The sequence below is a fragment of the Panthera pardus genome, unplaced genomic scaffold (assembly GCF_024362965.1).
Source record: "Panthera pardus isolate Hobbes unplaced genomic scaffold, ASM2436296v1 HiC_scaffold_16, whole genome shotgun sequence".
NCBI classification, from domain to species: domain Eukaryota; kingdom Metazoa; phylum Chordata; class Mammalia; order Carnivora; family Felidae; genus Panthera; species Panthera pardus.
The window spans coordinates 142,269,772-142,295,195 of record NW_026526721.1 but is presented as its reverse complement, the minus strand read 5'-3'; the positions used below and the strand labels follow the sequence as shown (position 1 = coordinate 142,295,195).

The following is a 25,424-nucleotide window of genomic DNA, read 5'->3' as shown; positions in this document are numbered from 1 at the left end:
CAGTGATTATAGAAAATAACCAGTTCACACAGGAGTGGGTGACCGTATCCACCTGTCCTGAGACCTGAGGAACAATTCACGCTCAGCCTGTAGCCCTTGCCTGTCAGCCCAACCGCAAAGAGAACAGTGCTGCCTCCCTCGGCTTCCCAAACATTCCAAACACCTTTTGAGAAGTCATGGATTCAAAACTATGCTTGATGTCCATCTTATCTCAGGTGTTCTTGGGTGCAGACACCATGGTGGACACACAATGGGGTTTAACTTTGACCTCCACACCCCATGGCCTCGGTCCCAACATTGACCAGAGTGCTGTAATTAGCTTATGTTCTCTTAGGTGCCTCACTCCTGATGCAGAAGCCCGCCCAGATATTGTAGAAGTCAGCTCGATGATATCAGATGTCATGATGAAGTATTTAGACAACTTATCTACATCCCAGCTTGCTTTGGAGAAGAAGCTGGAACGGGAACGGAAGCGCACGCAGAGGTACTTTATGGAAGCCAATCGGAATGCTGTCACATGTCACCAGGAGCTGGCTCTGTTATCTCATGTAAGTGCAGATCTTTCAGTCTCTTCGTGATAAACTCTAATGAGGATGTCTGAAGTTGTTCAGACTTGTCTTACTGGAAGGTTATCTTAAGTTAGGAAAATATTAATTGCTACATGCAGTGTTTCACTATTATATAGTTACATATTTGCATCCTTTTCTAGATCTTACACTTATAGTTAAAATAAGTCAATATAAATGAATTTCCAAAGAAATACACCTAATTAGAGGCATCTCTTAGCAATTCTTTAAGTTTATATTATGCTCTTTGTATAGGTAGCAGCGAATGCATGTATTTTATTTCTTTAGCAATCCGATTTGGGGAAGATGGATGAAAATGTTGTGTGTTAATTCAGAGAAGGAAATAACAATTGCCTTAAGATTTTGTCTTATTAGTGTAATTGCTGTCATTACTGTTTGTGGTGGTAATAATGTTGCCATGCTTCAAATCAGAATATATCCTTTTATCTTTCTTGCCAGTAACCTTTAAATTATTTTGATATTTAAGTTTATTTCTAAGCATAGCTTGAAAAAGGGAAAAGCCACAGATGTCCACATGTGCAAGTGACCAGTGATGCTCTTGTTGCTGTCTCTTGCTTTCCCGTAGCTTTTGTTGCATTGTGACCCGTGATCTGTCCTTTGCTTGTGCTCTGGGCTCCCCACAAGCAGGGATCTCGTAAGGGACCCTGCAGCCTGGTAGATGTTCTTTCCTTCCCTCTTGGGCATGAGGCCCAAGAAAAGAGGGTCATAATAACATTCTTGATCAGAGTACTTATTCATTGAATTCCTTTCCAGGACCCTAAAGAACTGTTCTGCCTCAGCTGGGAAAATTATATAAAAAGTTGATTTCAGACAAGATACAACTGGGTTTCTTTTCTTTTCTTTTCTTTTCTTTTCTTTTCTTTTCTTTTCTTTTCTTTTCTTTTCCTTTCCTTTCTTTTCTTTCCTTTTTTCTGATTTCTTGAATAACAGAGTTTCCATCAAACTACTTTCTATTAAAAGCAAAGCACTAATGTTTGGTGTGTTTGTCTTGACATACTTGGAATCTAGTAGTTGAAGGTTCAATATAGTTTTCTTTTGGGGGGAAAAGCTCATTTTTATTGCCTTGCTGAGTCCAGCTGTAATTTCACAGAACAATCCATGGTGATTATGTAAGGCCTTGGTTTATGTTTAGGAGCATATAACTTGGAGTTACAGCTCTTGCTGAACACAGTTAAATCTTATATACAGTGAGTTAGACCTCACTTTTCTTGTTATTTTACTACCTGACTTTGTAAAAAGTAGGCAACAATGAGAAACACACTATTCTACGGATGTCATGTTGCATTCAGAGTATAGTGTTCCCACTAAACGAAAATGTGAGAGATTTGGCCATTTCTATATATCTTAAGTATTTGAGGCCTTCTATTAAGTTCTGCACTGCAAAGCTACTTAGCCAATTTCCAGTTGGACATAAAAGAGTCGTTTTATATTAGATTCGTGTAGCTGATGGGGGGGTAGGTGGAGTTAGTTTAAAATCTAACAGCAAAAATCCTCTTATCTTTAGCAAAACACCTTGAGAATGACTGTTTCATTTATTTACTTTTTCTCCTTGGCTTTTTTTTTTTTTTCAAACTCTTAGTGTGGAAAATTTCACAGGTTTACTGAAGTAAAGATAGCACTTTGCGTAGCAGCCCTCCAGCTTCAAGAGTTTGCTGCTTTGAGCCAATGACGTATTGTCTTCATGCCTACCCCACTGCCCACTCCCTGCCATCCCTAGGTTATTTTGAAACAAACCCAAGACACCGTATCATCTCATCTATCAGTATTTCAGTATGTATTTAGAAGGCCATTTTAACTGTAGAAATCTAGCTCTCAGGCCATAACCAGGTTAAACAAAGGGAGTGATCTATTATCGACGAGGGAGTTTTGATGTTCTAGAGGTTCTGTACTCATCCATAAAGAGGGGGAAAATATTACCTATTGCAGAAGGCACTAGGATCAAATAAGTTAATGTGTTTGAACTATGCAAATTAAAAAGTGGCACAAAATTATAGAAAATGAACAGTGATTATGTAAAAAAAAAAGTTTTTGATGCAACTTCCCCATTTAGTCCATTAGTACTAAATCTGTGTGTGGTTTTCATGCAGTTAATATATATCTATTGAGCGCGTGCTACTCGCCAGCTTCAATGTCCTCATGGAGCATTCAGTCTCTTAGGGACCATGGAGAAGTGCTTTACTTGTAGGCAAAGTTGATATTACTACTTTAAAAAAACCATAAAATATCTTCTCCTTTTGTACTATTTTATGCATATTGGTAAGTTTTGAAGGTTAACTAAAACGAGAAATGCAGCTTTATTAAAGAACTGAGAAGGAAATATGATTATATTTCATCAAAAGACAGCATGCAGCTAATTGGCATTATCCTTGCTAAGTACCAATTGTTATTTTTAAAAAACTTACATCCACACCATTGCTGATGGGAAAATTATAGGTATCGAATTTTATGTCTCTTTTTTTCTTAAGTATTGTTATAGATTATGATCGTTTCATTTCAAATGTAGTGGAATGCCTCCCAGAGCAGTTAATATCAGTAATATAATTACACAATCCAATGATAAGCAATAGTCAAAGGAAAGAGAAATTAGTGGGTGTGGTGGAACGTCATGAGTTTTCAACACTGATAAGGAGATCCATTATGAATTGCTGGATTTTGCAAATTAGTGGGTAAGCAAACAATTGATAAGAAACATTAAGGGCTCTTATGTCATGGGGTGTATGCTACTTACTTTTCCACACATTAGCTCGTTCTTAATTATGGCAATTTTCATAATAGGCTGGTAAAGACGAGTATTGATATATATTTCAAAAGGACAGAGAAGTCTTCACTAATAAAGTCCACCCCTGTGTACTGTGGTTTAGACCTTATGAAAGAGAAGCAATGTTTTCTTTTTGAAGAATAAGCTTTCTAATTTTTAGAATTCAAAATAACAGGTCACAAGGAGAGCACAGGGTCAAGAACAATAAAAATCAAGCAGAGAAAAATGAGGTGTAACTTTTACTTAAATATGTAATAAAAGCTATCGTACTACACAGCATACTGTGGCATGGTAGTAGTCAAAATCATGATCGGTGTTTTGGCATTGTAATAGTCAAGATCATGATTGGTGTTTCGGCATTGTGCACAACGTGTTAAACACACAGAATAGCTGCCCTGTGGGCGTTGTCTTATGTCACAGGCAGAAAAATTGGCTGCAGGCATTTCTAAACAGTGCATTGCTTAGATCTTCGCCAGCAAATGCAAGGATGAGGGTTAAAACCCAGCCTACAATAATCTGGATAATCAATAGAAAATTTCAGTTTCACTCAGATTATTGGGATTTTGTGGATACAGCTTTAGACTAATGTTAACATTGGTAAGTAAAGTGTATTTCTATGTGTACAAATGGAGCAGAGCTGAACGTACCAGGGGGACCGAAGGGTAATCATGAAAGAAGCATGTTTTTAAAGGGTAAGTTTTGCAGGGATTCACCGCTCCTCTTCCAGTGATATTTGTCAGGTACTTTTATCTTCATCATCTCTGTTCTATAGCTAAACGATTTTTTTGCTAGTATGGTAAGTTCATTCAGTCTGGATAACTATTTTCGTATCCATAAACGCAACAGGGAACAATACAAAAAGAGAAAAATTCAAAGTGCTTGCAGTTTATAATTAATAATAGAACATGGGGTCCCCAGGTGGCTCAGTTGGTTGAGCGTCTGACTTCGGCTCAGGTCATGATCTCACGGTTCGTGAGTTCGAGCCCCGCGTCGGGCTCTGTGCTGACAGCTCACAGCCTGGAGCCTGCTCCAGATTCTGTGTCTCCCTCTCTCTCTGCCCCTCCCCTGCTTGTGTTCTCTCTCTCTCTCTCTCTCTGTCTCTCTCTCTCTCAGAAATAAACAAATAAACTCTTTAAAAAATTTAACAAAACAGTGGAAGAACAAAGATCTGTTGAATGTCTTCTGAATGTAAGACATTGTGCTTGGTACTGTGAAGGTTATAAATAATTATGAGGAGTGGTCCCCGCTGTGAAATGACTTATACGGTCTACCTGGGAAGCCAAGACACATATGCAACTTGGGTAAATATCAAATGGAGGAAATTTGGGTGAATATCAAATGAGATCTATGGCTGATATAGTTCAGGGAGACTCCAAAGCAAGCAGGGTAAGTTTGGGCCTTGAAAAGTAGGTAAGAAGTCACTCCTGGATGGAAAAGAATAGCAAAAGTACATGAACTCCGGATATACCAGCTTGGTTTACTTAGGACTACTAATCACATTTTAGAAATGTTATTTGTTTTTAGTATTTTTTTTTCCTTTTTTTTAACGTTTATTTATTTTTGAGACAGACAGAGACGGCATGGGTGAGGGAGGGGCAGACAGAGAGGGAGACACAGAATCTGAAACAGGCTCCAGGCTCCGAGCTGTAAGCACAGAGCCCGACTCAGGGCTCAAACTCGAGGGCCATGAGGTCATGACCTGAGCTAAAGTCAGACGCCCAACCGACTGAGCCACCCAAGCGCCCCTTTAGTATTTTTTAGTGTTTATTTATTTTTGAGAGAGAGGGAAAGACCATGAGAGAGGGAGGGACAGAGAGCGAGGGAGACACAGAATCTGAAGCACGCTCCAGGCTCTGAGCTGTCAGCACAGAGACTGATGTGGGGCTGAAACTCCCCAACAATGAGATCATGATCTGAGCCAAAGTCCGATACTTAACCGACTGAGCTACCGAGGGGCCCCAGAAATGGAACTGTTTTATGCTAGAAAAGAGAAACCAAGAGAAGAGGCTTGCCCAAGGTCACCAAGCTAGTGTGCCAGTTTGTCCTAGCACTGAAAGTTGGATCTCCTGATTTATAGTGCATGTTTTGATATGTATACTTTGCAAAGTCTGGGAAAGCAAACTGGTGCTAAATGGCAGAAGTTTGTGAATACCTAGTCACGATGTTTGAATTTAATCCTGGTTAGTATGGACGAAAGCCTTGAATTTCTCCAGAGTAACTGACAACAAATTATCAAACTGAGGGCTAATTCTTCCTTCTTGTTCATAATTCCTTCTTGAGCTTTTTTTTTTCTTCCTGTGGTTTCAACCACACTCCTCTGTCCTGGTTTCCATCCTACATCTCTGAATACTCTTTCTTGTTATATCTCCCTGGACTCTTAAATTTTTATGTTCTGCTTCTCTTCTTGCTCTTCCCTTAAGTGAGTTTTATCCAGTTCCATGGTTTTCCATTTCAGATGAATTTGGGTAAAAGTTATACAAAATGGGAACTTGATTTTCTATAATATATATTATTTTGGCATAATACATATATAATAATAACATATATAACATATATATATTACTTCTGCCAGTGGCAGAAAATGGTGGATATAACCATTATCACATATATCAACTGCTTTTGTCTAAAAGTTTGTCGCCCATTTCAAGGGTTCTCCTCACCATTTCCTCCTCCCAAGATGGCAGCTGGGTACAGGAGACTGCTCAGGCATCCTCACACCAATGGGAGGGGGCTCTGCATGTCGCCCTCTTCTTTTGGTCTCTTTGACTTTAGATGAGGTGAGCCTATCTCTATAGCTTTGGGGGACCTACCGTGGCATCCCTGATTTGAACTGTTTTCTCTGTGCTCCTCTCCATGCAGTGATAACCTCTCCTCTCCATGGACTCACCGGAAGCTCCACATCCATTTTCCACATTCCCATTGTGGTGCCTGGGAGCTTTGGATTCGCACCTCTGCCAGGCATAGTCCACGGGGAACTGAGAGTAAAGGGACATAGTATCAGTCTCATCTTCTTTTTTCTTTCCTACTCCTTTATCCCGGGTGCCAGTCATTCCATTATTCATTCAACAAATATTTATTGAGTGCCTATTAGTGTCAGATAATATTCTAGGGGTGGGGGATACCACAGTGAACACAGGGTATCTACCCTCATGGGCCTTCTACTAAATGCCCTTATCAACTACATAGTATATAGCGTTATGATGATCATGAAGCTTCTCTGAAGCTTCTAGTCTTTTCTGGCTGAACCTGAATTGCCCCCTCACACCCTCTGCTCTACTCCCAGTGTTCACTCCTGCTAGAAAGGATGTGAGGAGGAAAAACATGGATTCTTGAACCTGACTTATCTTCTATCCTCCCATCTGGCTCCTTTTTTGAGCTTCAGAGAGACTTCCCTGTTTCCCATCCACACTGCCAGAAACTGCCCTTCCACCATGACCTTCTCTTTCCCCACGTGTTCTTCATTTAGGCCTTTCCTTGGGTTTGTAAGCCGCAGCCTCATGGTCTGGTGTCCATAGTATAAGGGCTCTGGGAGAAAAAGTACACAATATATTCTAAGAAGGCGAAATACATTGGATGTGTTTTACAACATAACTTCCACGTCCATTTTCTGAAGACCTCCAAAACTGTGTGCCTGATCGTACCCTTTCCTACATGACAGACATAGATTTTGGGCTGGACATTTACCCTTATGTCTGATAAGTACCTTATGCTGAGCCATTCTCACAGTGAATGGAATCTCTTTCTTTAACCCAGTCATGTTCTCCACTTCATCACCTTAACTGAAACCTGAACATTTTCTTCAACTCACTCTCCCTCAAATCCTACATCCATTTTATTAGCAATCTTTTACCAAATCTATTTCTGAAATGTCTGAAAATTCCATCTTATCCTTACAATTCTCGTTCTCATTATCTCACATGGGGTGAGATAGGCCAGCTTTCTTGCCTCTACTCTCTTCCTCATCCCTAGCAGTGATTCAGTATATCACCTCTGTACTGTCTACTGGAGGTCATCAGAAGAGCCATTTTGTTTATCACAATGATGTTGACCGCTACTGGTACTTAAGGGGAAGCAGCCAGGGATGCTAATATTATGTCGGATACAGAACAGTCCTACGCACAGTGTATAGAGCAGAACGAGTAGGAGATACATGTGAAGAGAGTTATTGCAAGGAATTATACAATTGTGGGGGCTGACTAGGTAAGTCCATAATCCACAGGGTAGGCTGGCAGGAAGGGCAAGTTGAAACTCTTGGACATGGACCAAAACTGCTGTCCACAGAGAGAATTTCTTTTTCATCGCAAAGAAGCCTCAGCTTTGAAGACCTTCCAAATGATTGAATCCATTCTACTCAAGTTATCTAGACTCATCTCCCTCCCTTAACCATCCTCTATGTATCTACCAAGATGATCTTTCAAAAATCACACTTGGTCTTGATAAATTATCTCATGCTTAAGATGAGTCAGTGTTCCTAGGGTGCCTGGGTGGCTCAGTGGGTTAAGCATCTGAGTTTGGCTCAGATCATGATCTCATAGTTCATGACTTCGAGTCCTGCATTGAGCTCTGTGCTGACAGCTCAGAGCCTGGAGCCTGCTTCGGATTCTGTGTCTCCCTCTCCCTGTGCCCCTCCCTCACCCACACTGACTATCTCTCAAAAATGAATAAACATTAAAAAATAAATAAAAAAGATGAGTAAATGTTCCTGTAATGAGTCCTAGAAATTTACTCTAAACTTTCGGTGAATTACAAAAGATTTATGTGATCGTCTCAGATTGTCAAACTGCTGACATATGGCACACATAATTATTGTACTAAATTCCATCTACCTTGTGCAGGAAACAGCTAGTAGAGTGCTTGTCAGCATAGACTAATTTCTAAATCCACAGTCCCTTCATAATTTCACTTCTTTACTCTGGGATTCTTATTGTAGCTTTCTAATACAATATCTGTATGTTCTTAGCAAATTTTATCAAGAGGCATTGGATATTTATCTTAAATTCTCAAATATCTTTAAAGTGGACCACTTGAGAATTGAACAGATACGCGAGCACCCGATTCTCATTTTCGTAGTGCAAATTTAAAAAACCGTTGTGCTATTTATTTATCTGAGTTGTTTTATTTTTATTATACCATATGTCATTTACAATTGCTGAGTACGGCACTAAAGGCGTGTGTCTGCAATCCTCTGCTAAGAGATTAAATTAAGCCATGTAGAAAATGATGTATTTTAAAAGGACAATATTTTTGTGAACATCTTTGCTTTTATTGTCTGGTTAATTGTTGGCTGACTTTCCCCCAAGGCTGTGAAAAGGCAACAAATAACGATGCAGTGAAAGAACTATCGGGAAAAATCATGACTTGTTTTGGAAATGTTCTATACTTGTTACGGGTTAAAAAAATAAAGCAATGCCTTTTAGGCTCCCAGACAAATATACACACAATTCTTACATCCACACCATAACTCCCCCCTTGTTTATTGAGATATAATTTACATATAGCATAATTTACACTTAGTTTAATGACTTTTGACACAAGGTCAACTTGCACCTGAAACCAGACTGGCAACATATACATCCCCTCAGAAATTTCCCTCATGCCCCTTGCTGTGCGGTTCCCTGCCCATGGACAGACTGCCATGATTTCTGACACTATGGATTACTGTTGCCTATTGTGTGACTTCATATAAATTGCAGAGTATGTATGATTTAGCATCTGGTTTCTTTCACATGACCTAATGTCTGTGAGATTCATCCATGATGTTGTGTTTGGCAGTTATTTATGTTGCTGGATAGTATTATGTTGTATGAATGTATCATATTTTGTTCTCCTGTTGATGAACACCACATCGTTTCCAGATTTGGGGTTTTATATAAGACTGCTCTGAATTTTCTTATATAAGTCTTCTTATGGAGATACGTTCATTTATCTTCGACAAATACGTAGGAGTAGAATTTCCGGGTCATAAGGTAGATGTATGTTTAACTTTAAAAGAAACTACTAAGCAGTTTTGCAAAATTGTACTGGTTAGCATTTTTAGAAGTAATATTATGAGGTTTGCTCACCTGTTCCACATTCTTGTATACATTTGGTATTGTCAGTCTTTTAGATTTTAGCCATTGTGTTGGGAATAAAAGGGTACCTCTCTGTGGTTTTAGTTTGCATTTTCTTGACAGCCAAGGCTGTTGAACACTTTTACATTTCCTTATTGATCAATTATATATGTGTGTGTGTGTGTGTGTGTGTGTGTGTGTGTGTGTGTGAGAAGTATCTGTTCGAATCTTTGGCCATTATTTTACTGAAGGTCTGTTTTGTTGACTTTAGGAGTTCTTTAAATAGTCTATATATGACTATGTATTGTATGTATGTATATGTATTGCAAATGTTTTTCCTAATCTATGACTTGACTATTTTAATGATATTTTTTTGATGAGCAGAAATTTTGTTAAATTTTAATTTTGTTCAAGTCCCGTTTACTCATTTAGTTTTTCATTGTTGTTAGCGCTTTTTGCATCCTGTTAAAGAAATTGTGGCCTCTCCGAAGATTGCAAAAATAGGCTGTTTTTTTTGTTTTTTAAATTCTTTCTGGTTATAGATTTTATGTTTAGGTCTATGATCCATTTTGATTTAACTTCATGCATAGAATGATGAAGAGATTGAAATTTATTTTTTTTCCTTATGGGTGCCCAGTTTCCCCAGCATCATTTCTTAAAATGCCTAATCCTTCCTCACTGACTTTACTATATGTCTTTTTTGAAAATCATTTGACACTATATATGTGGATTTATTTCTGAACTCTATTCTGTTGCGTTAATCTGTGTATCTGTTCTTCAGCCAGTACAACACAGTCATGATTATTTTGGCTTTTTAAGAAGTCTGGAAATTAGGTTGTATAAGTGCTCCAATTTAGCTCTTCTTTGTCAAATTTGATATGGCCATTCTAGATCTGTTATATTTACTTATTAATTTTAGAATCAGTTTGTCAATTTCTTCAAAAAAAATGTTGCTATTTTGTTTTCCTTTAGAATTATTTTATTAAATCATAAATGTACAACAGCTTCTTAACTCTACACATGCACTTAAATTTTTTTTTAAGAAAAACATTATGTCTTATTACACCATGATCCTGGCTAATAGCTTTTGAAACTTTGAGGAAAATCTTTAAAAAGGTTTCACATGTTACCTGAAACCTACAAGTTTAACATCATCAAAGAAGGAATGCTTCTACACTTACAAAACCACTAGAAAGAAATAACAATTGAAAAGCTCAGAAACTGTCCCGAAGGCATTTTTCCCCCAAATCCTTCCTCCATAGCCAGGTAAAGTTATTAAATTATCCAGCGCATTCACAAAATGGCTCTCTGCATCTGCTCTGGTATCTTCTGCTGTATCACTGCAGATTTATGCATGACTTAGGTAAGAGTTTCCTTAACGTTATTATTTTGACAGCCTGAAACTGTTCCGTTGCCTCTGGGCTCTCATCCTCTCCTATTTACACAACGAAGCCCAATATCAGCTTCTCCCTCCATATCCCCACTTCCTCTACTGCCTCCAGGCCCAGAGTTTCCTCCACCCTATGGTCCCCCCATGTTCCTGACAACACCACAGTTTCCACTTTTCATGGGACCACGGTTAGAAAGTTGCTGGTTATAATTTCCAAAATCATTGTAATTTCCATTTCCGTAATTTCCTCCTCCACGCTTGTCATAATCACCTCCATAGCCACCCCTCCCCTGCCAGGCTGCCATATCCAGGTCCTCCACCACCACTTCCTTCTCTTCCTCCTCTATAACCAGAGCTGTCTCCAAAATTGCCACATCCAGACCCTCCTCTACACTCCTTATTAATGCTGCTCTTTTCATTTCTACTTTCTGTTTTAATATGGGGAAGAGTTTTGCAGTACTTTGAAGAATCGGTCTTTTATTTCATTTGTTTATCAAAATTTATTGAGCATCTATTCTCCTCTGGGGAATATTCTAGCCTGGTGTTTTATCAGTAAGCGGAATAGTCAAAGAACTCCATCTTTGTAGTAGAGAAAGACAAATAATAAATAAATTAATATACATTTAAGTACTGTGGACAAAAATGTGAGAAGTCAAAGTGATAGTGATTGGTAGATGTGCGAAGACAGGCTGTTTTAAATAGGGATGTCAGGAAAAGGCTCTATAACTACATGACGTTTGAGCAGAAACCTGAATACATTAGAAGGGTGAACTCTGCAAATATCTGGAGGCACAACATTGATGTCAGAGGGAACAGCAAATCCAAATATTTGGAGGTGGGGCATACCTGCCAAATTCAAGGGGCAAGCAAGGAGGCCTATGTGGCTGGAATTGAGTGAAGCAGGGGGTGAGAGGAGGAGATAAGGCTGGTGTGGTCCATGGTATAGACTTGAATGATGTGCGTTTTGAGCAAAGGGGTGACATAATGTTTTAAAATGATACAGCTGTTGCTGTGTACCAATTGACTACTGAAAGCTAAGAACGGAAGCAGGGAGATTGGTAACAGATGATGGTGATTCTTCTCCTTGATTTTTAACTCTTTGTTTACTGGAACTTAATCAGTTTGGTATTTTGATGTCAGGTACTAAGTGTGTGCTTTGACAAGAACTAGACATTTCTTTGTGTAATTCCGTATTAAAAATGAAACAGTAAGTAGAATTCTAATTTGTATGGTTCACTCATACTGATACCACCCATGTCTAATTCCATACTGTGTTCATGCCGTAAGCAGTGCTGGTTTTCAACCGCATTTCTCGTTTTTGAGCAATCCAAATTAGAATGTCTTAAAACTTGACCACTTGATGATTCTCTGTGCATGACTTCTTCTATATGTCAAATGGAATTACCTGCTTTTGGCCTGCTTTGAAATGATTTCAGAAGTTTTCACACACACATTCAGTTCTTTTCCTTGGGTAATGTGCAGTTTTGAAACAAAAGAGTGGTCAGTAAATGTTGATGTAGACTAAATCTTCTATATTTTTAATAAGGGATGTCTTCAGACTATAGCACTGTTCTTCTTCCTTATTAGTAGTATTACTTCTAGACAACCTGTCTTTGAATTAGGAAACACAGAGAACCTATTACTGATACTAGATTGATTATGGGGTGGCAGTGAAACTTTATCAAGCATGGTAAATTTGATAGTGGAACTTTATACTGAATTGTTATAATTAACTCATTCTCTAATTTACTTATTTTGGTGATAGTTCGTTAGTATGTTCTTGTGCTCTTAAGAGGTTCTAATTAAGAGTGTCATGATAATAGTAGGATCATAATTATATGCATTTAATTATATTAAAGCCAAACATTTAGCTTTGTATGAATATTTTTAAGAAGTCCAAAATAGGGGCGCCTGGGTGGCTCAGTCGGTTAAGCGTCCCACTTCAGCTCAGGTCACGATCTCGCGGTCCATAGGTTCGAGCCCCGCGTCGGGCTCTGGGCTGATGGCTCGGAGCCTGGAGCCTGCTTCCGATTCTGTGTCTCCCTCTCTCTCTGCCCCTCCCCCATTCGTGCTCTGTCTCTTTCTGTCTCAAAAATAAATAAAGGTTAAAAAAAAAATTAAAAAAAAAAGAAGTCCAAAATAAAAAATAATTAATATCCGAACTTGAAGATAATATTTTTCCTTTATTATATAATATTTGTAAATTTAGTTATTTCCATCACCTTACACACCAGTTGTTCTGGTTTAATTTGAACGTATTGCTCTTCTACTTGATATGTGGAACACAAGAGCAGGGAAATACTTCAGGATTTCATGAACAAAATAGACAGGGGTATCCACCAAACAACTTTGCAGCTAAAAGATTCCCCAGCTGCCATAGGAAGGGACCAGGCTCCAAGCTTGCTCCTGCAGCCCACCTCTCCGTGATGGCAAAACCAAGTGTCCCAGAGTGAGGTCCTGGACACGAGCCTCTCACCACACCTGCTGAAGTGGCCAGTCCACTCAGCTATGGCCTGGGTCTGTGTGGCCCCTTCAGCCCTCTCGATCACACTGGCTGATTTTTTTAATACTTTGAAATTAAGGGACAAAACTTATGTGCAATAATATGCGGTAATGATCTGTCTCCTATTTGGACTTTCTTTGTGCTATCATCCATGAAAAGCATAGAACGTGGTTTGCCATTAAAAAGAGATCACCTCAGCCAGGTGAACTGCTGTCAAGCCGTGGGTAGCCCTGAACTTATGTGTCTAAGGTCATGGTTATTAACTAAACAAATACGAGAATCTAGGCAAAGACATAGCTCAAATAGAGTGACTATTTTAGAACAAAAGAAATAGTACATTCTTTATCGTGCTAAAGTAAAGCATCTATAGGATATAGTTAGTGTTATGTTTTATATTTATTTCTTGCTTTTCTCTCTCCTTAGAAAACATTCTGGGTAATTTAAAAAAATGCACTAGTTTTAATAAAATAGCTCTCTTAATTCTTTCCCTACTGTTGCAGTTAATTTAGGCAATGTCAGCCTGTTACTGTTAGAACTGCTATTCAACTGAAAATGTATTATAATGTGCTGCACACATAAAAAATTACATTATAATGAGCAAAACCGAGCTAAACATAATTGTGCCTATAACAGCACTGTGACAGGAAGTGTCTCCAGTAATGGTGATGATTTCCATATCAGTGATAATTTTATTGTCTCATTTGCATTGTCTTCTTCTTGCTGCCATATTGATGCACAGAATGTGTCCATCCGTTCCTGGGAGATATGTAGATGCCAAAAAAAATGTAGTTAACTCCCTCTTCTATTCCTAGAAAAATCTTAAGTAATCAAAAAGTAAAAAAGATGACAGCAGCCAAATTGCATCCCCCAAGGCTGCACCTCCCTGCTCCCCCCAGCTCCCTTTAATAGGTTTATGTACTCGCTGGAGGCAACTTTCAAAAACATCTTAAAGGCCTCAACTCTCAGGTTAAAAACAGTTAACCATTTCTGCCTTTAGCCAGGGCCTGCTGGGTTACAGAGGAGCCGGATTGTCATTGCTGGGCCAGCCATCTCTAATACAGATGAATCGAGCTTTACAACTTCTCAAACATGCAAAGGGGAAAAAGGAAAGGAAGCATTCACTCTTATTCATTGGTGTATCACCAGATAGTCTCTTCAGCTCTTAGAGAAACAGCACGATGGATTCTGACCCAGGATTCTGGATAAACGGGCAAGACAAACAAAAACAAAAACAACAACAAACAAACAAACAGAAAACAAACACAGATGTTACAAAACCTACTTATCATGTAGGGGAGTTCACCTTCTTCCCTGGCCCTTTTCTCCCTTCTGTCTCAATACAGCAACTACTTATTAAGCATTTGCTATGTGTAAAGCATCGTGCAAGGCATGGAGGGATTCAAAAGGGACTAAAATAGCCTCCAGTTCTTCAAGGGGTGAGTTGGCAATGAGTTGGGTACTCAAATATTCACAAGGAAAAAGTCTGGAAATCACATTTGGGAAAATGTGTCTACTGTGACGTATCTTTTATGTCAAGTTCAAGAACTGTATAGATTTTTTTGAAGCAAAACTGCTGCAGGAGATTACAGAAACAGAGGGGTTTTTTTCAAACTAAAACAAACTATACATTCTACATTACTTTATCGCTTTATTGCTTCCCCTCTTACAGAGTTTGAAAAAGCATCTCTCTCAGTATGTGAATTCCCCTTTTTCAGAAGTTAAGCAAACACCCAATTACTTATGGATGCAATTTTACTGGTTGCAAATGACTTGATTTGCAAGCCATCTGGTTCCTGGTTCTTTGGTATTGGTTACAAGTCAAAACTCCTCAAGTCTGGGATACCTGTGTCAGGACTCACAGCTTCTCTTCACTCTTCATTTGTCCAAAGAAAAAATGTCTTCCTTTGATGTCTTCTCCATGCCTGTTCTAAAAAGAAACAAAGCCTTTGCTGAAGTTTTGCCAGTTTTCGAGATATATGAATTCCGACATCTAATTGCACCAATGCAATAGAGTTTTGTCAACTCAAAAGTTATCTCTCTCTTTATTTTTTAAACATTGATAGCAACACATCTTGGGTGTAGAGTCCTTACAGGGTCGTAAATCCAGTTGTGGGCTTTAGAATAGGGCAGTAAATGATTTATTTCGAATAAAAAGTCATAAGGATGTGAAAGCCCTAAATTTATTTCTGTGTACATTTCTGACTTTACTTGAAGATGTTGGAGGAAGAAGAATCTGTGGGTTGGGACAGAAAAAGGCGGAAGACACGGAAGGGGTTGAGTGAGTTCGGAAGGAAAGTTGTGAGCCTTAGAAGGAGCTCCTGAATTTGGTGTCCGGGCTGAGCTTCAGCTGCGCTGAGGCTGGCATTGGAAGCTCCTTACGAGTCTTAAGCATGGGGAAGATTTCTGAGAACGCATGAGCAATCCAAAGGGTGTCCGAAGCATTTTCCATTTTAGGTTCTAAGGTAGTAGACAGGAGTAGACCCAAAAAACAGGAAGGAACAATGCTGAGTCACAAAGCAGTCACTGGATGGAGGACTCGACAAAGAAAATGAAAACGCTTCAACTGCACATTAGCTCCAACAGAGCAAGAAAGATCTCCAAGCATCTTGGTGGCAGCTTGAGGAAAGTACCGTGAAAAAACTCTTAGGAAAAAGAGATAACATTGATGGGACAGTTTGCATTGCACAAAATGTCTTTGCTATTCTTTTCATGTTTTGTCTTGTTTAGGGAACAGAAACACGCGAGAGCTTTTGGAGGCAGACTTCTAACACCCGTCACTCATATGGTCTTAGATTTTCTTTACCTTCAATTCTGTCACCATGGAGTTTAGAAACTTGCCTCTGGTGGCTGTGGGTGTCAATTCAATTTCAGAAAGAGTATCCAAAACAAAACAAAAGTAAACCCTTGGACCTGTCTCGAGCAAGCGTTGGTCACCACTGGAGCCTGTGCTGGTCTCTGCACCTTTCAGAGGACCGCGCCTTTCTCTCTCCATGGCCTGGCGGCATCCACTACTGCTGCAGAGTTTCCTGGAATTTGAAAAAACTAAGTCCTACTCGCCCACTGTGGTGCTGAGATTTGATAGCATTGTTGTACTTTCCTAAGTATAGCTGGCACGTGAGCTCACATTAATTTCAGGTATAAGACACAGTACGGGATAGTGTAGTATACACCCGCAATTCCCTACCTTAGGCTTTGCTCACCACAAGCGTGGCTACATGTCACGATCCAGTGCTATGACAACACCATTGACTGTTCTCCTTATGCTGTACCTTTTATTCCCATGTTTGTTTGAGAGGGCAAATGTTATTAAGGTGACAGTAATTTCCGCTTAACTGATACGTATCTTTCCCTTAGCGCTGCATTTTCTTTTGCCGCATCGCACAGACCTTTGTCATTGAGCATCTTGGCACCTCTGTTCTTGTCTGTCCCGTGGTCGCCTGCAGGGATGCATTTTTTTATGGAGAGGGACTAAGTGAACTCAGCCACAAATGTGCAGATAGAATAACCGGTGGTACGTTAGCACAAATATATATGCTTAGCACGCATTTTAATATATGTTCTAATAAGCGTTGGGTCCTAGGGAAGGAAGGAAGAAAAGACAGCTGTGCGTTGAATTTCCCTCGCAGGACACCTTTGAGAAGGCAAGCTTGAGTAGCAGTAGCAGTGGAGGCACCAGCCTGAAGAGCGAACTTTCAGAAAGCGCGGACCTGCCCCCCGAGGGCTTCCAGGCCCCCTGCGGGAAGGATGAAGACAGGGCCTGTGATGAAATCCTGTCCGAGGAGACCTTCAACTTGGAAAATATTGACAAAGGTATTTCTAGTGAAGTGGTGGCCACGTGAATGCGCTCTTCAATGTTGTCCGTTTCAAGGCTCATTTGCTCTCTTTCTTTGCTCTGTGACTCTTCTGTTCATGTGCAGACATGTACTCAGAGCTAGATGAGGAATTGGACATTTCGGACAACTCCAGCAGCTCCAGTTCGAGCCCTGTGAAAGAATCTACATTCAGTAAGTTTTCTTTGCCGGCTTGTGGGGTTCCGGTAGGTCGCGGTTTGGGAATCACGCTCGGGAGTCGGGTGACCGCCATCATATGCGTAACGCAGCGGTTTATATTCTAGGTACAGTGCTAATTAGGACAGGTTTGTCTAGCCTTCTGGCATGCCCAGAGGCCAACCGGCACTGTGGTCTGCTGTTGCCTTAGCTGTCAAACAAATAGTTAGTTTTATTATTTCTACTGGCAAATACACCTTGTAACTGCGGAGTGGAGATAACTAATTTGGAGAAACACTAAATAACCACAGGAATAATGGAAGTGACCTCTTGTGAATCTGTTCTCTAAGGGTTAGAGACCTGGAGAAGAAGTTAGTCTTGGAGTAGACTAAGTTTTGTATGATTTTATTTATGTTATGTAAGGGATAGATTATAATTTCAAACACTAAAGTAGACTATTTTAATTGTTTAGTACTATGACAAATATGTTATATAAATTCAGTCCATATGTTAATTTTGCCTCTTACTTTAAAACAGTAAAGTAAATAGTCTGGGGTATGGGGTATGGAAAAGAAAAGAAAAGATATATTTGGATAAAATTTTTAAGGAAAGATAGGATTCAATTCATTCAACAAATCTGAAACTGAAAGAAAAGAGAAGTTAAAATGGAATATGGAGAGGAAAGAATAATTCTTTTAAAAGAGTAAGTTGGAGGCATATTAGGGTAGAAATATTTTGAATTTTTTTAATGTTTATTTATTTTTGAGAGAGAGAGAGAGAGAGAGACAAAGTGTGAGCAGGGGAGGGGCAGAGAGAGAGGGAGACACAGAATCCCAAGCAGGCTCCAGGCTCTGAGCTGTCAACACAAAGCCTAAATGACCTGAGCTGAAGTCGGACTCTCAACCGACTGAGCCACCCAGGCATTCCAGGATAGAAATATTTTGAAATAAAGTTAGTATAAATAAATTTCTCTCATTAAGGAGTATACTATGAAAATCTCAAAAGAAGGTTTAAAATAATCTCCCTAAGGATCAAAGTTAAACCCTAAGGATTGAGCTTCATTTTTTTGTTTGTTTCTTTCCGAATTTAATTGTCCATCAAAATAGTGACTACGTGTTCCAGATTTTCTGGAACGATCTCAGTTTCCAACATTGATTTTTCCCTGCAAATTCCTGCCTGCTAGATATAATATCCTGATATGTGATTGGGAAAACATGAATGTTATAAATTCATTGATGAATGAATGAAATGAAATGAATGAAATGAATGAAATGAAAAATATTCATTCATATGTAGCAAATTCTAGAAGAAGTTAATTACTGGCTGTTTGGAGATGAATTCAGCTTTTTATATTCTGGGTAGCAATAGTGGGGAGGGTCAGTGGGGAAACGAGGAGGGAAAGTTGAACATTTAAACTTGCATGTGGCAACTTGTAGGTATCTTGGCAAGGGCTTTAGGATAATTATGACATGGATATTTTATTTTCCTTTATTAGCTATTAGTAACAGAGTTGCCTTTTTAGTACCTTTTCTTTGGAAAAAGGACCTTACACAATCCCATTAAGTAAACAGTAATTTGAAACATTATATTTCAGCTGATGCTTTTATAAATGATGACCATCTTTAGAGTATGTAAAATTGCTCATATTATAGGATGCAGCATTTTTTTAAATTAATAAATAGATAAATAAATAAAAGGTTTGTAGAGGGAAAATATAAAGATATTTTTATGTTCTTGTTCCAGGCATTTTAAAGAGAAGTTTTAGTGCCTCGGGAGGAGAAAGACAATCCCAAACAAGGTACGTACACATTGAGCTCCCAGAACTCTGCAGAGGTGAGTTATTGGTGGCTAAAGTGAAACCTGATGGCTAGAAGTCGCCATGGACATTTGGTACTAGAGGCTGTCAGAGCCCACCCTCCCAGCAGTGATTACGGTTTACCAAGCAGCCTACCATAAAGAGTACTAAGCTTAGGGGTGCCCATGTGGCTCAGTTGGTTGCGCGTCCAACTTCAGCTCAGGTCATGATCTCACTGTTCTTGAGTTCGAGCCCCACATCGGATTCTGCTGTCAGTGCAGGGCCCACGTCAGATCCTCTGTCTCCCTTGCTGTCTGCCCCTCCCCCGCTCTCTCCCTCACTCGCTCTCTCTCAAAATAAATAAATAAACATTAGGAAAAGAGTACTAAGCTTGGGTCAGGGTTTAATTCTAGCTTTGTGACCTTCAGCTAAGCAGTTAGCCTCTCGGAGCTCAGGGGTGGACGAGGAAAGCAGGTGGTTGTGCTTTATGGGCTCCTCTGGAGCCCTGGCTCCTTATATCTTGTTTTTCCACCTCCTCAGGTGGGCTATATGGCTCATCCTCATGGCGAATGTGGCAAATGTGGACCACATCACATCCACACCCCAGCCAGCAGGAAGTGGAAAGGACAGGACCCTACATTGTGCTCATCCCTTCTGTTCACATACCATTAGCCAGAATGTAATCATAGGAGCACATCTCCTATGGGAGGGATGAATATGTTTGGGGGATTCTGTTTTAAAGGGAAGAAGAAACTTATTTGGGGATAATCAGCAGTTTCTGCAAGAGTTATCTTTTGGGCTAAAACTAAAATGAAACCATTAGGTTTGGCCTAGTGAAGTCCCTGGTGACTGTCATTAAGGGCAGTTTCCATAGCATTGAGTGAGGTTGGCAGCAGTGGGATTGTGGTGCTTTTAGAAGTTACAGAGGCAGTGATGGGGGGAAGAAAGCTAAGAGTGAGCGAGGTAGTTAGCTGGTAGGGGACGTTTGGTGAAAAGGGGCCTTTTTAGAATCAGGATGACTTCAGGGTGACTGGTACTAAGGAGAGGCAGCCAGTGGAAAGGAGAGATAAAGAGAGAAAAGGAATTGATAAGACACAGGCACAGAGTAGCTTGAGTCTAGAGAGTGGGTCCGGGAAAGATGAAGGGACAGCTCTTTGTCTCAAGAAAAGGGGGCAAAGACAAAATTAAGCTAGAAAAGCAGAGAAGATTATACTTGGTGGTTTCTGTCTACTAGATGATTTTCAAGGTCACTGCTGTGAAGATGGTCTAGATTTGAGGAGTGGTCACCTGGGAAGAACCAATATAAAGATGGGCGGACAACTGAGTGGGGACAGGCAGAAGGACTGTCAGACAGCTCTGAGTCAGAGACACCAGTTGAGGCTACCTGTGCATAAGCGCGTAGGTGGTGATTCCAGTCAGTGGTCTGTGGCACTGTGGGTGACCCTGGCTAGGGACGTGGCTGCATGCAATGTGACAAAAGGGTAAGGCTATGGTGTGCTTTCTCAGTTGGGCTTTCTGGATGCCAGCAAATGAACCTGACTTTTGTTGACTCATGCAACAGAGGTTCATTAAAAGGCTTTATGGCGGGCGGTGGGGGGGGGGGGGGGGGGGGGCAGTGCTCATGTAATTAGAAACCCAGAGGTTCTAAACTTAGGAAGGAATAAGAGCCAGATGAGCCCCTGAGGTCTGTGGAGGAGGCACTGCTGGCAGAATCAGAAAGGCCCTGATGCTGGGATAAAGGATCTCCCAGTTTGCTTTTGGCACCCATGTGTCACCTTTCTCAGGACTCAGTGTCTTGCTAGAGAGAGTCAGTTGGCCTGGATTGAATCAGGATCCTATTTACCGCTGCCGGGAGAGCTGAGTTCCTTGATCGACTGCCCCCTCCAAGTCCATCAGGAGGTCCTTGCTGCAGGGAGCACGGTGGGTACTGGGCAGCCAGAATGGAACTACTGTCCACTGGGAAGATGAATTTCAGAATGAAGAAGCTGCCTTGCAAAATCCTGAAGGGTTCAGTTAGGGGACAAAGGAGGGTTCATGTAGAAAACTACTTTTTGTTTAGTCAAAGATACAGCATCACTAATCACTTATTTTTTTCCAAGTAAGGCTCAGGAAGGGTTAGCACGAAGCCTTTTAATTTCCTAATTCATCTCTAGTTTTGCTAGTGACAAAAACCCAAGGAAAACCTATCAGAGTGCATAAAATACCAGAAGGGCCATTGAGGGAATCCTACACATTTTTTCAGTGGGCCGATGTGCCGAGAAGTGATGGTCAGATGTAAAGGAGAGGGCCGGGGAAAGAGAAACAGTCCCGAACCCCAGGAGAACCAGAATGGGGGATTTAGAGGACTTGGGACTTGAAATAGAGGATCGCCCAAGGAATTTGCCGGGCTTGCAGTTCCCTCCAATTGCCTTCCTTCTGGCTTCTTATTCCTAAGCCACCACCTCTGCTCCCACTTTCCACAGACAAGGAAGCCACGCACAGGAGCCTGGAGCCATGGGAGCTCTTGCTTGTTGGCCCAGCAAGAGAGGGGACAGGGTTGGAAGATGTGGCTGCAGAGCTGGGGGTCTGATGCTACCACAGAGTAGGATGTCCTCCTCATCTCAGGTATCAGGGCTTCTACCTTAGCCACATCACCAGTTCAGTAGACTTTTGTGAGCTGATCTGGAAATCTAGCCAACTGCTTGGAACAGTATTTGATTTGCATAGGGAAATGTCCAATGAGTTCTCCCACAACATAACTAGCAAGCGCGCTCTGGAATCTAGCCATTACCGGGTTTGTGACTATTTATGTTTTTAAGAACATCCCTAAGAGGCTTTTTTTTCCCCCTCCTATTATTGGATACTTTATTCAGTGATATAAATGTGCTTAAATGTATAAAATACATGCAAAACAAGTATTTTAGTACAAAAATGCCTCATGACATATGGGTCTAACTCCCCAATTAAAAGAATTTTATATTAAAATGGGAATTGCCAATCAGATGAATTTAGGCATCTTGAAGTTGTTAAATAATTCTAGTCTTTTTTTCTAAAAGGATTCATGGAAAATTGTCTTATTTGAAAGAGGCCAGTTAAGTCTAAACCTTCAAAAACAAAAGAAACATAGGTTCTATATATTTTAGAGCTTGAACTGGCTTTTAAAACTAGTCATTATCTGAAGATTTTATAGTGAATTGGCTAAACTAGAACCAACAGAAAGGAGACGTTCAATCTGAAGCTCATCGAAAAAGGGATATTACAGAGTGTAATTACATTAACCCTTTTAACTTGAGGTTAATGACCAAGCCAACAGGTGGAAAATGGAAAATGGCGCAGATGTTGAGGCTGATGCATCAGAAGGTGCATAGGTGAATAGGACGTGAGCTAAAGTAACATTTGAAAGCTGTGCTGTGTGTGGTGCAGTGTAACATGCCATCAGGAACACAGGTCGGTTTAAGAGGAGCTCTCTTCCCTCAAGGAACTCTGAGTGTAACAGGGAGACAAGGACAGACTTCAGAAGAAGATGAGTGACAAAAGACAGCCTGTGATTCATGCCAACTAAGAGGAGAGACAGTTAATGACTTTTGACGTCCTTCCAAGTAACCCCCAGGCCTTCTCTGAATTAAAAGGAGACAATTTGAAAATGTATTTCTAATTCTTTAAATTAAAAGACATTAAAGGTAAAGTTATTTGCCATCTCATTTGTTTAGGATTTTTCTGGGTTTCTTGGTTTACTGAAGTGAAATGTGAAACCATTTTGCAAAATATTTAGAAGCTAAATGAGAAGTTAGAATCTAAAAGAAGATAGCCAAGTTACATAATAGAAAATATTTAGAAGCTAAATGAGAAGTTAGAATCTAAAAGAAAATAGCAACGCTACATAATAGAAAATATTTAGTTGCTAAATGAGAAGTTAGAATCTAAAAGAAGATAGCAGAGCTATAAAGTAGAATAAAAATAAGTAGAAAATCAAGCCTGCAGAGATTTTTGGGTATTCTGTGTCACATATGAAACGGTAGACCAGTTACAGTGAGACCTTGGGCAGCTCTCCCCCTTGGGGATCCTTATTGGCTCTTAAAACAACAGAATTGGTACCATTGAGAAAAAGCCACAGAGTTTAGAATTCAAACTTGGTCCTGGCTAAATAGCTCAGAGAGAAAACTTGAGCATAAATTCTGAGATTCTATCACCCCAGATATCAGGGACCAGATTTAAGCCAATTGCCTGTTGAAGGACCAATGTACCTCCCTAATAATTTGCCACAGACTTTCAAATGGAGCTAGGCAAATGGAACTAGAGGGACAGCTTCTGCCTCCTCAGAGAAATACTGGTCTCAGGGCTGGTGAGAGGAAACATCATATTAGAACTGGAAGGCATCCTGGTGAGCCAAGTCATCATCAAGTTACAAATTTTTTTCAGGACTCTAATAGCAAGACCAAAAGAGAATGAGTTCTCAACTCTTAGAAGTATATACTTGTTCTATGAACTACTGAGCAGAAGTGACATGAAGCCAGCAAATAATTCCTGTAGGCTCCTTTTCTTGACATATTCCTCCCCGTATCTCCTCCCCCATCCCCAAATCACCGAAAGTCCTAGAAGCCAAAGTCAAAGCTGAGGTTCCATATCAGTGGAGAGAGCCCCATTCCTCAGTTCTGGAACGGTAGCATTCACGAAGAGAAAGTGAATCTCCAAATCTCCATTCTCAGATCTCCAGACATGAAATCTCCCTCAGTAGGATACCATCCAGGCAGCAGCCATTCCCAGGGCTCTCCTACCCCTCCCCACCCCAAGAAAATCTGGAGATGTCAGAGTAGCATTTTTGACATTATACAGGTAGACTATGGGGAGCTTCTAGATGACCCACATTTCCTAATGATGAACAGGTCCTTCACACTATATGTATATTCACTGAGTACAATTTGCTTTTAGGCTTTTGACTTACTAGAATAGACATTTGATTTTACATCTTCATTCTTTGCATGTTATTGGAGAGTCATGAACAGGAGTGTCACTTGGGACACTCCTATAAATGCTTATCGATCTGAGTGTCACCAAACAGCTGCTTTGGTTGTGATAAACTCATACTCTACTGAGGGCTAACCAGTTAGCTCTCTTGAAGATGTCGAACCATGAGATAACTAGAACTGACTTACATTTAGCTTCCGTCTCATAAGTAACAGAAGGCAGACAAAAGTGAACTTAATGGAATATTTTTTATATATTGCTTTTAACACATGTATAGGTCATGTGATGGTCTATTTGAATAACTTTTCTTGAATGAGATTGTGAAAAGTTATTTTGTTTTAAGAGCTTCAGTGAGATATAATTCACACAAAATAAGCTGCACATATTTAAAATGTGCAATTTGATAAGTTTTGAATATGCATATCCCTGTGAAATAACAATTAAGATAGAGAACATATCCACGTAAAAGTTTCGTCATGTCTGTTTGTACCCTCCCTTCTCCTCACTCCCCACCCTAGGCAACCATTGAGCTGCTTGTTGCACTCTAGATTATTAGCATTTTAGAATTTCATGTAAATGGAGTTATATAGTACATACTCTTATTTGGCTTCTTTTAGGCAGCATAATTATTTGGAGATCTGTCCATATTGTTTTCATAGTCTATCAATAGTTCATTCTTTTTTATTGTTAAGTAGTAGCCCATTGTATGGATATATCATGGTTTGTTTTCTATTCATCTGTTACTGGACATTTGAGTCTCAGTACTTAGCTGCTACAGATAAAGCTGTGATGAACATTTGTGTCTTTATATGGATACATACTCTTAAAAATCTTGGGTAAATATCTAGAAATGAAATGACTGGAACGTATGGTAGTTGGTGCTTAACTTTCTAAAGAAGCCTGCCCAACTGTTTTCCAGAGTGGTTGTACCATTTTTAAGTTCCCAGTTTTAGAGATTTGAACTGCACACATATATTGAGAAATGTTGAAGTGCATGATAGTGTTTGTGGAAATCATCTTTTATTTTGATGTGGACATCTCTGAAATTGCAGAGTAAAAGAGCGCAATTCACTCTTTATAGTTATCTGTCACAAAACATTACCTGTTTCGAAATAATCATATTAAGTAATTATCCTTATTGTTTGGTGTTTTGCGAACATTGATAGTCAAAAGCTGGATTAATTAATGTCTGTGTCAAGAAAAAAAGCACAAATTCAATAATTAGGACTTTTTTTGAAATTTCTAATTTTAATCATTTTCAGTGATCTAAATAATCTAAAATTTCCTGCCTCCATTACTACTTGTTAGGAAAGAATTAAGAATGGGCATGACCTTTACCAGTTTCTATCTGGATTTTATAGTCTCAGTACATAGATAGATAGATAGATAGATAGATAGATAGATAGATAGA

General features: G+C 39.8%; 1 protein-coding gene across 16 annotated transcripts in view; it reads left to right on the top strand.

Annotated features, from left to right (window-relative positions):
- Window positions 1-25,424, top strand: part of NEK10 (NIMA related kinase 10) — a 222,831-nt gene that overhangs the window by 144,793 nt on the left and 52,614 nt on the right. For all 16 annotated transcript variants that reach the window (XR_008422616.1, XM_053903873.1, XM_053903876.1 and 13 more), the window contains 4 exons: window positions 335-548; window positions 16,915-17,098; window positions 17,206-17,292; window positions 19,018-19,072. Coding sequence is in view for 15 of the 16 variants with exons in the window: in XM_053903873.1 (XP_053759848.1) it covers window positions 335-548; window positions 16,915-17,098; window positions 17,206-17,292; window positions 19,018-19,072 (540 nt within the window). In the remaining variant the exon portion in view is untranslated. The remainder of the gene's footprint in view (window positions 1-334; window positions 549-16,914; window positions 17,099-17,205; window positions 17,293-19,017; window positions 19,073-25,424) is intronic.